Source organism: Stegostoma tigrinum, chromosome 2 (assembly GCF_030684315.1).
Source record: "Stegostoma tigrinum isolate sSteTig4 chromosome 2, sSteTig4.hap1, whole genome shotgun sequence".
Taxonomy (NCBI): domain Eukaryota; kingdom Metazoa; phylum Chordata; class Chondrichthyes; order Orectolobiformes; family Stegostomatidae; genus Stegostoma; species Stegostoma tigrinum.
The window spans coordinates 35987899-36000564 of NC_081355.1; the positions used below are offsets into that span (position 1 = coordinate 35987899).

Here is a 12666-nt window from a genome sequence, read left to right on the forward strand (position 1 = left end):
GAGGAGCTATTAAACTATGGCCATATCTGCCTCGGGCTGTGGTGGGGTAGGATGTAAACATTACTGTAGCTGTACTCAGCAGTAAGGCTAAGCAATTCTTCTTGGATACTACTTGTCCCTCAACACGGCATCACTGAAACAAATCATCAGGTAATTGCTGTTTGTGGGAGCTTGTTGTGTGCATATTGGTTGCAATGTCTCCTCTGTTGTAATTATGACCACAATTCAAAATTATTTCATTGGCATTCTCAAATGGTCTTGTCACCTTCAATGATTTGTGTTTATGTACCTGAGGTCTCTCTAATCCTGCACTGCCTTTAGAATTATACACTTTACCTTATGTATCATTTCACATCAATGCACATTCAATTTTATCTCCATACTGCCGATGACCTCTTGCAGCCTGTCACTGTCCCGCTCACAGTCCTTCCAAGTTTTCTATCATTTGCAAATTTTGAAATTGTACCTTGTCCAATAATGTTAAGTGTGATGCCCAGTTCTGGACACTTTCGGAAGAATGTAAGGGCTGTAGAGAGGATGCAGAAAGTATTTACAAAAGACCTTTTCTGGACTAAGATTTTCAAGATTGTAGAGAAAACCCAGTGGAGTGAGAGTAGGAGAGTTGCTCTCATGCAGAATCAGCAAGAACATGACCTGCAAAATGGTCTCCTTGTGTGCTGTCTCCATTCACTTATTGTTAAATACTTTATCATACAATGTCCTGTGGTCTTAAAAGGAACTTTAAAAATGCAAGGCTTTCTTGACATCTGCAAATGGGGTTACTACTAGATTTATGCTAAGGTTGCAACTGTGGAAATTGATCCATTTGATTTATTGATGGAATGAAAAACATCCACAGGTTCCAGATCTGATTGCTTCATGGTGATAAGTGTTTGTGTGTGGATTTGCCTGGAAGTAGTGATGGCACGGTCTTGCAGGTTGTTGTCGTCAGCTATGTCAGGAGAAGACAGAACACAAAGATTGAGTGAAATTGTTCTATAACACCGCACCAATATGGTCAAATAGCCTGTGAAAACTCAACAATCTAGCTATAAACATGGGGCCTGACTTTCAGAGGCTCCAGCTCTCAACTGGGAGCCTCTCTATAGAATGAGAATGCATCAGGACAGCTCCAGAACTCTTTCCTGATCCAGTCAGCCCAATAAAAGGAAACAAGGACATATTACAGGTTACAAGCCCAGAACTGGCTGATATGGAGGACCTATTGAGTCAGGCCTCTGGCAGACAAGTGAAGATTTGGTACCCAGCCTATGGAGAATGACTGTTTGAATGAGGTGCTGAACGGTCACCCATGCCTGTGAAATCAGACACTGGCTCTAGTCCCCTGTGACTTACTTGCAGTTCTGGCTAAGGGGGCATGTTGATTTCAATCATTCCACCATTAGTGGCCAGGGTCTCAGTAGTCTAGGCCCCAATCTCTGTCACTTGCAATTTAAACTGTCTGTGTTTCTATTTCTGCTCCAGTAAGATGCTTGCTAAATTTCTTTAACTCAGCTTGTGGTCACTTTTCTTAAATATATAGCCTTAAGTAGCTTTGTGCCCTATTTTGTATTTCTGGAATGTTTCACTTGGCAAAATCACATTTTACATGGAAGTTGTTGTTGTCAGCCATGTCAGGAGAAGATAGAACACAAAGATTGAGTGTAATTGTTCTATAACACTGGGCCAAGATTAATCTTTTCTTCATGAGTCACTAATTTGGCGTTGCCTCACTGCCTGATTGCCATTGCCACATGGGGTATGATACAAAATAATAACCGCTTTTAATTTTGTAAGCCTGGCCTTGTGACTAACCTTGAATCTTGTGAATTATTTGTAGTGTTGTGTCAAAGGGACATTTCATAAATAATCCACAAAAGAAGATGCAAACTTGCTCCACAAAATGATAGAAAATTAGTAATGTCAATTTGAATACAAAGAGAATGGGAAAAAAGGAGAGGTTTTTCAAATTCATTGATGGGATGTAGGGTTCACTGGCTTGGCCAGCATTTATTGCTTATTTCTAATTAATCTCGAGAAAGTGGTGATGCTTTCTTCAACCATGGCAGTTCATGTGAAAAAAAAGAGTCCACCTTTGAGGTAAGACCTGTTGTGATGTCTCTTTGTGTTGCAACATTGGAGACATATTTGGGCTAGAAAGCAGTCTCACTGGTGAGCCAAAACGGGCTATGTTTGCTTAGCCACTGTTCTACACTGCCTGACCGTAATTAAAGGAATTAAATATCAGGTTTGCATAGTGCAGGCAGCCAAACCAGCACTGCCCATTTTATCAGACCACCTGAGAAACATTTCTAGCCACTTGTGTTGCACTTTCTGGATATTGGTTGGAACAGAATGGTACTTGTCCATTTTTGAGTATCCACATAGTCATAGCATTAAAAGAAGATATTGAGCAAATCAGATGGCTGCTGGAGGTCTAGATGGAGCAGGGCAGGGTATAGGGTTGATGGAGTCAGGTCTGGACTTTGATCTGAAAGATTAACTTTCACTTCAGGTTTCATCAGTTCACTTCACAGAGAACCTGATAGACCCTTTGAAATTTACTTTGGTTAGCGTTGCAATGGCAAACTTTAAATTAAGTTTTGTGCTAATTCTGACTTTCTCTGCTTGACTCAAATATCAGCAGTAGAGCATCAACAATCCTGATAAAGGGTCCCAACCTGAAATGTCAACTTTTCTGCTCCTTGGGTGCTGTCTGACTTGCTGTGCTACTCCAGCTCCAAATTTCATCGACTATCAGCTATAGAGGTTCTCAACATAGCGTCCCAACACTTTAAGTGAGATCATGTCATCTCAGGTTAGATGGTTAGTCTGGACTCAAACATCTGAAACTGAATCTTGGGCCTTATCTATATTGTCAGAGTGAGATTTTCATGTCAATTACACTGCCACAGGCCCGTGAGCCAAATTAACATTCATAATGCTAACAGGTACAGTTGGAGGCAAAGGGAAGTGGGGCGGGGTCATATCAGATAATAGGTGCATAAGAGTCTTTAATAGTGGGGCCAATAACTTAACAGATTTGGCATAGGCTGTCCCACTGCTAAATTAACATGTAGAGCCCATTGCAAGCCTGAAAAATAAGTAAACATTTAGTCTTTTTTACTCTTGTCACTACCAAGGAAACGGGTAAAGGAATTACCCTTCAATCATTGTGCACGCTATACATTCTGACATAGTGTGATCTAGAATAATGTTGGTGCAAAGCAGATTTTGTGAACTGAGAGTTGATGGAGGTTCACTTATGTTCATGTGATCAACAGAGAAAACAAAATTATTTTTGTTCATGAAGGAGAGACTGAGTTTCACAACAAAGTTTAGTGATATTAACTTCTTCTCAACCTCAAAATACAGTTTAGCAAATACCATGTTTAAAAATCTGTGTTTTTTTTGTTTTTATATTTCACTTTAAATCTTGCATTGATATCTGAACAGTCATTGTTTTTCATTGCTTAATCTTAAACTATTTTTAATACATTAACAGAACAGAGCTACAAGGGACAACATTGGAAGGAAAAACTTGAAAGCAGAATACAGGGTTAATGGAAAGCCGTGAAGTTATGTTCCAGCTATACAAAAGCCTGGTTCGGCCACATCTGGAGTATTGTGTCCAGTTCTGGCTGCCTTATTACAGGAAAGATGTGGAAGTCTTGGAAAAGGTACAGAGGAGATTTACCAGGATGTTGCCTGGAATGGAGGGAAGGTCTTACAAAGAAAGGTTGAGAGAGCTAGGGCTTTTCTCTTTAGAATGACAAAGGATGAGAGGTGACTTGCTAGAGGTGTACAAAATGAGCAGAGTTATAGATAGAGTAGACAGCGAGAGACATTTTCCTAGGGTGGAGGTAGCTATTACGAGGGTGCATATTTTAAAGTGAGTGGAGGTAGATATAGGGGAGATGTCAGAGATAGGTTCTTTACTCAGAGAGTGGTCAGGGCGTGGAATGCATTGTTGGAGCGGGTAGCGAAGTCGGCCTCATTGGGACATTTAAGCAGCTATGAGATAAGTATATGGATGATAGCATAAGGTAGGGGCGAAGGTTAGATAGACTTTAGGATTAGGATAAAAGTTCGGCACAACATCGTGGGCCAAAGGGCCTGTACTGTGCTGTACTGTTCTATGTTAACATGCACAAATTACCAAGTTACAACCAAGAATTCATACAATTTTGTTGCCTTCCTTTAAAATGTCTGAAGCAATTGTATTCACAGAATGGAATAGATACTTGTTTAGGAATGATGCTAAATATTATAAGAACCTTTAACAAATACCTGCCATTGGTGGTTCGACATATTGGAAAGTCATTTTTGCATCGGTCCTTACTTTCAGTCCTTTCACTTTAATAGATAAAAATTATGTGCCTCTGTCAATGTTAACATTGTGTGTGGGGTTTATGGATAGAGTCCTCAGTCACAGTGTAAGATTATAAAAATTGTCCTCAAGTTTTAACAACGATGATCAAGTGTAACACTGCACCCTTTACTTGTGCTATTATTTTGTCTTTGTGACCTTGGGCCAATTATTGTGTATGTGAGCTTTGTTTAAGTGCAGTTCCCCTGTATTATGCCAGATCCCATGTTTGTGCAGTGCTGCTGAATTCTGCCACACGTGTATAGTTGTATGCATCAGCTATTCAGTACTGCATTTTTGCTAATACTGATACAGCTACAAGGCTGAAGTGTTTTGAATCTGCTAAATGTACAATGGTGCAGAAGCTTACTAATTAACTTGAAATCCAACCATAAACTAGGGAATTTAAATTCAATTGATAAAGCAAATCTAGAATTAAAAAAAACTGTTGTATGTAATGATAACTATAAAAGTGAAGGATTTTCAATCTGTTTCCTCAAACTGTGTAGCATGTGTGTCCAGATCAATGGCAATGTGTTTGACTCTAAATTGTTCTTTAAAATAACCTAGCAAGCCTTTCAGTAGTATTCAAAGTGAAGGCACTCTACCAATTTCTCAAAGGCAATTGGGGATGGACATCTCTAAATAATTTTTAATAATGTGTCATGCTGCATTGTTAGTGGATATGGCACATGTTCGCACCCGGCAAACTGAGTTATATTACAAGACCACTAGAAGCGTTCCCATAGAAGTCGGGTATAAATCAAATCAGTCAATTTAGATCATAGAAGATAATTCCTACAGATTAGAAACAGGCCCTTTGGCCCAACAAGTCCACGCCGACCCTCAGGGAGTCCCCCACCCAATCTACACATCCCTGAACACCATGGAGCAATTTAGCATGGTCAATCCACCTAACCCGCACATCATTGGACCATGGGAGGAAACCCGGAGGAAACCTGCGCAGACATGGGGAGAATGTGCAAACTCCACACGGACAGTCACCTGAGGGTGGATTCAAACCCAGGTCCCTGGCGCTGTGAGGCAGGAGTGCTGACCACTGAGCCAAGCTGCTTATGAAAAATGAAACTGTGTAATATGTCATTCAGAGAATATGTTTAAAGAACATTACATCGAGTTATCAAAGCACTCGTACATGTCACAAATGTGTAATGCCGGTCATCGGCAACAATGTTCTTGTCTTCGTTGCGCAGATGCAGGTCTCCGGGATAAACTGTAACATACTGCACAAGGAATAAACAGGATCTGCAAAATGTAGCATTCTTAAAGGGGCTATGTAGTGCACCAGGTTAGTCATGCACAGCTGAGAGAGGTAGAACGGACATTGATCACACCTAAAAAACCAACAGTAAGCAGGTCTAGTTCCAGCCTCCAAGTCAGGATTAGGAAGGATAAAGAGAAAAAAATGCTGTCCAAAGAAGTATCTGCCTCATCATGAGCCCCCCTTTAAATTCTTGTATTCTCCATCATCTTTGTGTACTCAGTATGAGCTTGATTTGGGTATTAAATGTTAAATCTATAAAAAGAGCTGTGTATCAAGTACAGTGTCTCCAAGAGTGAAACAAAGCTTCAATTGAACGAGATAACGGGCTACATTCTTGCTACATTCTTGCTTTAAAGCACCAGGTTTCCCAACGTCAGTAAACAAGGCAATATCGCAGGCATTATTCTTAGCATCCTGTTCTTAAATTGACACTGTCGGAAACACTCCGAGTAGGTTTCCTCCAGAAGTGCGGGGCAGAGTTGTTAAAACTACAGTTGCCCTTAAAGACCTTGCATTTACATAGCGCATCTACAATAGAAAACATTGCGAAACTCTTTTCCGAGAAGCAACAGATTATACAACAGGCCAGAGTCAGAGCAATAGGGAGGCTAGAGGGGTTATCTCAGTGCTTATGGAGATTATAGTAACAGGAAGTAGCAAAGCTATTAAGGAATTTAAACACAAGAAAGCGAATCTGAAATTTGAGGATACCTTTTTTTTTCCAACTATGAGATCCCATTTTAAGACTTCAAATCTGGTCATGATGCTAGATTGGAAGAACGGTGGGTGAGGTCTTGGAGACTGTGAGACCGAATGGCTATTTGTACTGTAGGGTTTTAGATTAGATTAGATTCCCTACAGTGTGGAAACAGGCCCTTCGACTCAACAAGTCCACATCGCCCCTTGAAGCATCCCGCCCAGACCCATCCCCCTATAACCCACACACCTCTGAACACTACAGACAATTTAGTATGGCCAATCCACCTAGCCTGCACATCTTTGGACTGTGGGAGGAAACCCACGCAGACACGGGGAGAATGTGCAAAGTCCACACAGACGGTCGCCTGAGGTTGGAATCGAACCCTGGCCCCTGGTGCTGTGAGGCTAGGGAAGGTGAGTAATCTGTCTTGAAAATAGGATGCCCACTGAGAGGGAGCAATGGAATAGCTGAATCTGAAGGTGATAAAAACAGGAAAAGAAAGCTTTAGCAATTAGTGCTGCCTATCCTAGCAACATCAAAAGACAACAATAAAGTTTTAGATGGTGTAAAATCAGTAAAACTCCTGTCAAAATGTGGGTTGTAATCCTCAGATTCAAATCATTTGATATTGTAGATTCTAATTCCTTTTTTTAAACTAAGTAACTGCAATGTTACACACCTCTCTATTTAATTCAAGCTTCAAATGTTAATGCATTAATGTTTGTACTTTGGCCAATTAGCTGAGTTATCACCAAGTTGAAGGTCACAACTGGATAATATTACAGTCTTTTATCAATCTCTCAAACTCTCATTCACACATGTAGCTCAGTTTTCTTTAACTCACTCTGTCAAATGCACTCTCCTGTTACTGTGCTTGTCCCTTCCTTAATCCAAGACCTTTTGGAATTCCCTCATTCCCTTAATTGTATTGACTTGTTCTGGTTCATACAAATTCCTGCCTGTGCAGTTCAGATTTCATCACATAAGCGTCAGTGTGCTGTTCTTTGAATGTCCAATATAAAGTTGCATGTTTGAAAGTACTATGGCTTTAAGGTTTGCTGAGTTCTGTTTCTTTCTTTACTAAAACAGAAATCTCCTGCGGCTTACCAAACGTCATGTCAGTAGGATCATCCTCCTCCCCAGGTGGGCCCAATGGTATCATTAGAAGCCAGTCTTTTGCAGGCTTCAGCACCCAGCAAGAAAGAAGATCCAGGTAGGTGCATGGACATGATCTAAGTGTTGGTTTGCAATGAATCTTCATATTTAAACATATGCAGATAGCACCATGCCTTCACACTAATCGCCTCCATAGAACTTGGTTCAGAGGTCTCTGTCAACTGGTTATATTTCTACATAGGAGTATCAGCAGCTAGAAGGCAGGCCTTCCCAAGTTGGTCTCGAAATGAGTGTGAAACAGAAATGATTTGAGCCGAGCAAGTTCACCATGGTTTCAAGCAGTTGGCTTGTTTTCAGTGCTCCTTGTGTACAGAGGGCTGTAAGTGTTTTGATTTCACAGAATCACAGAAGAGTTCATTACACCAGTGATGTCTGTGCTGGCTCTTTTCTCTTAGAATTAGAATTAGAATCCCTACAGTGTGGAAACAGGCCCTTCGGCCCAACAAGCCCACACCGAACCTCAGTGCATCCCACCCAGACCCAGTCCCCCTATAACCCACCTAAGCTACACATCCTGAACACTATGGGCAATTTAGCATGTCCAATCCACCTATTCTGCACATCTTTGGACTGTGGGAGGAAATCGGAGCACCCGGAGGAAACCCACACAAACACGGGGAGAATGTGCAAACTCCACATAGAGAGACACACAAGGCCGGAATCGAAACTGGGTGTCTGGTGCTGTGAGGCAGCAGTGCTAACTACTGTGCCACCGGGTTGCCCCTAGTCAGCAGTTGTGCTTAGCCCCATGCCCTGGCTTTTATTCTATAGCTTTGCAGATTCCTCATCCTCAATCACCTGCACCCAACTCCCTTTTGAAAGATTTTATGCAAATTCCCACCACCTTTGCAGTTTAAAGTCTTTCTGATTCCAATCAATCTGAGTGAAAATAGTTTGCCTCACCTCTGCTTTTTTGCCAATGATTGGAATCTATAATTTCTGGTTTGCCACTCATTCACCAGAGGGATTGTTTAATTTTTCCTCAATTCTATCAAAGCATTTCATCATTTTGAAAACCCCAGCTACATCACCTCTTGACCAGCTCAGTTCCAAAGACAGCAATCCAAACTTTTGCATTCTCTCCTCACAATCAACTATCCCCATCCCCAGTGGTATCCTGGTAAATGTTCTCTACCCGCTTTATAAAGTTTGAACAGGTAGAATCTTCTATTGGGATTGGAAACAGAGAGATTCATACTGCCTCTTCCATGGAAGGTGCACCATACTTTCTGACAGGTCTTCATTTGGAATTAGGAGGTGGGGTCAGAAAACGTGAGTGTTGAACATTGCCAGCTAGAGGCCATGAGCTCATGTGAATAGCACCAGCACAGAGGAAACCATCTTGCAGTAGCCCCAAAGTCCCAGGACTAAGATTGGTGATGTTGGGGTTGGTGCAGGATGGAGTTGTGACTCTCAGCAGTCACTTCTCCCCACCAGATGTCATTGCCCTCAATCAGGCACTGATTGCCGCAGTGTATGGGCCTTCCCTACAAGAAATACTGCAATTCCGGAGATGCATCTGCTGGACTCATCCCAGTGAAATGGACAAAGTCCTTAAATGGTCCTTAATTAAAGGCCTCAGTTGTCAGCTAGATAGGAAGCTTGACTGTAGAGATTTACACCCAGAATCTAATTATCATGAAGATAGGTAAAAGATCAAGAATGCTGTCTTAGTAAATACCATTTCCATCTCCTACTGTCTCAAATACCACCACTGGGAGCAGATCTTCCCTGCCTACCTCTTTCCTGAAGGGTGGAGTGCAGAATTATTCACAACATGCCAGCAGAGGCAGGGAACCTTTGCATTACCTGAGTGCTTTTGTAATCTGTACCTTGACTTATGAACCCAAATAATAAGAGGCAGGATTTGTCATATCACAAGGTTACCTGTCTACCACCCAATAAGTTTGAGTGGAACATGCCCCCTGCAGTTACTAGTTGCCTTGCAACCATTTGGCACTCGGCTGTTTAATTGGCATCTCCCACTAGGGGAGTACCTCATCCTCGAGAGCTGGAGGTGATAGCGTCCAGTTAAGGGCAGCCATGATGTTATGGTGAATACAGCCTTAAGTGGGCGCAGACGACCACCAAAGGAGGGTACCAGCCTGTGAAGTTAAAGCTAGGAGATAGCAGCTTGGTGTGGGCTACCCCCATTCAGGGAAAATTTATAAAATGAGACAGGACGAAACACTTACGAACAGCCATTGAGGCCATGTGAGTGTCTCAATAGGCCTCAAGTAAGCAGGCTGTTTAGCACTTACCCTGAAATACACAAAATAGGTGATAGATTGGGAGAGGTGCATAGGTGGTGGGTAGGCCAATGCGCAAGTGTTTGCGAACATACACACACCATCCTGATCCAGGCATGCATGCGTGCGCGCACACACACGCGCACACACACACACACACACACACACACAAACACACTCACACACAAGCATAGACACACATACACCCACCCACACACGCACACACATATACACACACACCCACCCACATGTGCGCGCGCGCGCACACACACACACACACACACACAAGCATAGACACACATACACCCACCCACACACGCACGCACATATACACACACGCCCACCCACATGTGCGCGCGCGCACACACACACACACAGACACACACACACAAAAGTATAGACACATATACACCCACCCACCCACACATGCATGCATGCACGCACACACACACACAAAAGCATTGACATACATACACCCACACACACACAAGCCTTGACACACATACACCCACACACACACACACACACTGACACACATACACCCACCCACCCACCCACACACACAAAAACGCTCTTTGGTGAAGGATTGTAAAACTGTTCCAATCCTTTTTTAACCACCTTGTCTACTTGCCCTGCTTACTTTGCAAATATGTGCAAATGGACACCAACATCTATTTTTCATCTACAAATGAAAATTGTGATAGTTAACATATATTCTGTCTCTGTATTTATCCTTCCCCAAGTGCTTCATTTCACACCTCTCCTCATTGAAGATAATCTGCCATTACTTCAGCCCATTTCCCCATCCACATCCCTTGAAGCCTATAAATATCATCACCGTTATCGTCAGATGACCAAGTGCCACAGGAGATTATGAATCACCAGGCAGATGGCCACAGAGATGTTTACCCTTGTCACACCTCACAGAGCTACTCTCCATGCTCTGCCAATAGCATTAAAAAGTTACCATGACCTTGAGTTCTTTTGTTTCTGGCTTCTTCCAAAGGTCAGCTGCGTGGTATCTCACAACGTCTGCACAGCATTACATATCACTGATCTTTGATACTGTTTGTTAGAGCTGGATGGTGCATATGATTGCAGACCGAAACATTGCCTCCCAGACACAAAAGGCAGAGGCTTTCACTGCCAAATGCAGAGCATCATAGATTGCACCCATGTGACCATCTAGGCACAATATGAACAGCTAGTGAGACGCATCAGCAGGAAGAGCTTCTGCTTTCAATGTTTCTTGGTGTAAGACCACAGCATGAGCTTCCTCCACATGTCTACTTGCTTTCATGCTGGCTTTTATGACTCCTTCATCCTCCTCCAGAGCAGGTTGTTGTAACTCTTCACTCCAAACTCTCTGGATCGATCTAGGGGGTCATCTAATTTAGAAGGGTCCATCTGACCTAGGAGGAATGACATGATGTGGAGCTCTCAGAAATGCCTGTTGAAGATAGAGCCTGGAATATATGAACTCTTATAGCAATGAAGAATCACAGTCACCATTATTGTTGTCTTGCTGTCCTTTATCATGTCACACCTATTTTGTTTATACCACTTTAATGAGTGTGTCACTAGGACATCTTCTACCTGTTGCTGTGCACTGTTTTCCCTGGGACATATCTCGGAATTCCTAGCAATGTCAGTGAGGTGGTGGCAGCAGAGCCGGAGATACCTGGGGCATTGGCTGGACCCGGAACAGGGGCTCATTGCGGCCTAGAGACCAGAACACCTTACAGAAACCCTGGAGACCTTAATGACTTATTTTATTGTCAAGTGTTTTGTCACTAAATGTGACTAAATTTGGATTACAAAATGAAAAAGAAGAAATTTCTTAAATTGATCTTCATCTTCTGTTCAATTGTCAGAAAAAAAGTGCTTGACACAAAGTTGAATGTGATTTTTTTTCCTACCTTTATGTTTTTCCCAAATGCACATGACAATAAAATCATTCATCCATTTATAAGCACCAAGTAAATGTTGACAGTTGAAGCCAGAAATGTAAGCTGACTCAAAATACTGTGGATGCTGGAAATCTGAGAAAATCAAATAGCTTCTGGGGAAGAATGCAAGAAATATAGATAGTATGAGTGTTTTCATAGTGTGCTATGTTCATTTGTTTCTGAACAGAAGGAAAACCTAATCACATGTATGCATGTGCACAATGTGAATGGGGGTATTTAAGAGATTCACTCTGAATAAAATGATTTTCCCAGAGTTGGTTCATTGTCCAAGGACTGTTTTTGGAGCTTTTACGTCTGATAGAGTTCAATGTTCCAAGCACACAAAATGCCAGCAGTAGACAGCATGCATAATCAGAACTCAATCAATATTATTCACCACGTTGGTGCCATTCTTTCTGCTTGTATGTGCAGGTGAAAGCATAACGTGACAGGATAGAAAATATATCCCTCTCTCACTTCATATTCACAAAGGCTAAGTTAAATCTCAACTAATGGAAAGTGTTAGGGAAATCACAGCAGCAGTGAGCAATCAGCCGGATGCCATGGATTAGCTTTTAGCCATTTAACAAGTTTACAGTATTCTTAGTGGGGTTAATGTTATCTACTTGCTTCCATTTTAATGCAGATCATATTGAGAATATTTTGTGTTTACACTGTTAGTTTAAGGATATATTGATGTTCACCCTGCTACTAATTATTCTAATATCTTCATTCTTCGATCTGTTCCAAATTGATTGTTGCTCCTCTTCTAGCCTGGCTTCAACGTGTCCCTTTTTTTAAAATAAAGGACTATTTTCACCTAAGAAATTTTCCTACACTGCAAACAGCAACAACACTTTAAGAATATTTAATTGACTATAAAGCACTTTGAAAAATCCTGGTCATGAAAGGAATTATACAAAGAACTATATAAATGC

At 41.8% G+C, this 12666-nt stretch overlaps 1 protein-coding gene across 7 annotated transcripts in view; it reads left to right on the forward strand.

Annotated features, from left to right (window-relative positions):
- Positions 1 to 12666, forward strand: part of ripor2 (RHO family interacting cell polarization regulator 2) — a 202239-nt gene that overhangs the window by 122952 nt on the left and 66621 nt on the right. For all 7 annotated transcript variants that reach the window (XM_059653418.1, XM_059653415.1, XM_059653421.1 and 4 more), the window contains exon 2: positions 7444 to 7567. In XM_059653418.1, the coding sequence (XP_059509401.1) occupies positions 7470 to 7567 (98 nt within the window). In that variant the 5' untranslated portion in view covers positions 7444 to 7469. The remainder of the gene's footprint in view (positions 1 to 7443; positions 7568 to 12666) is intronic.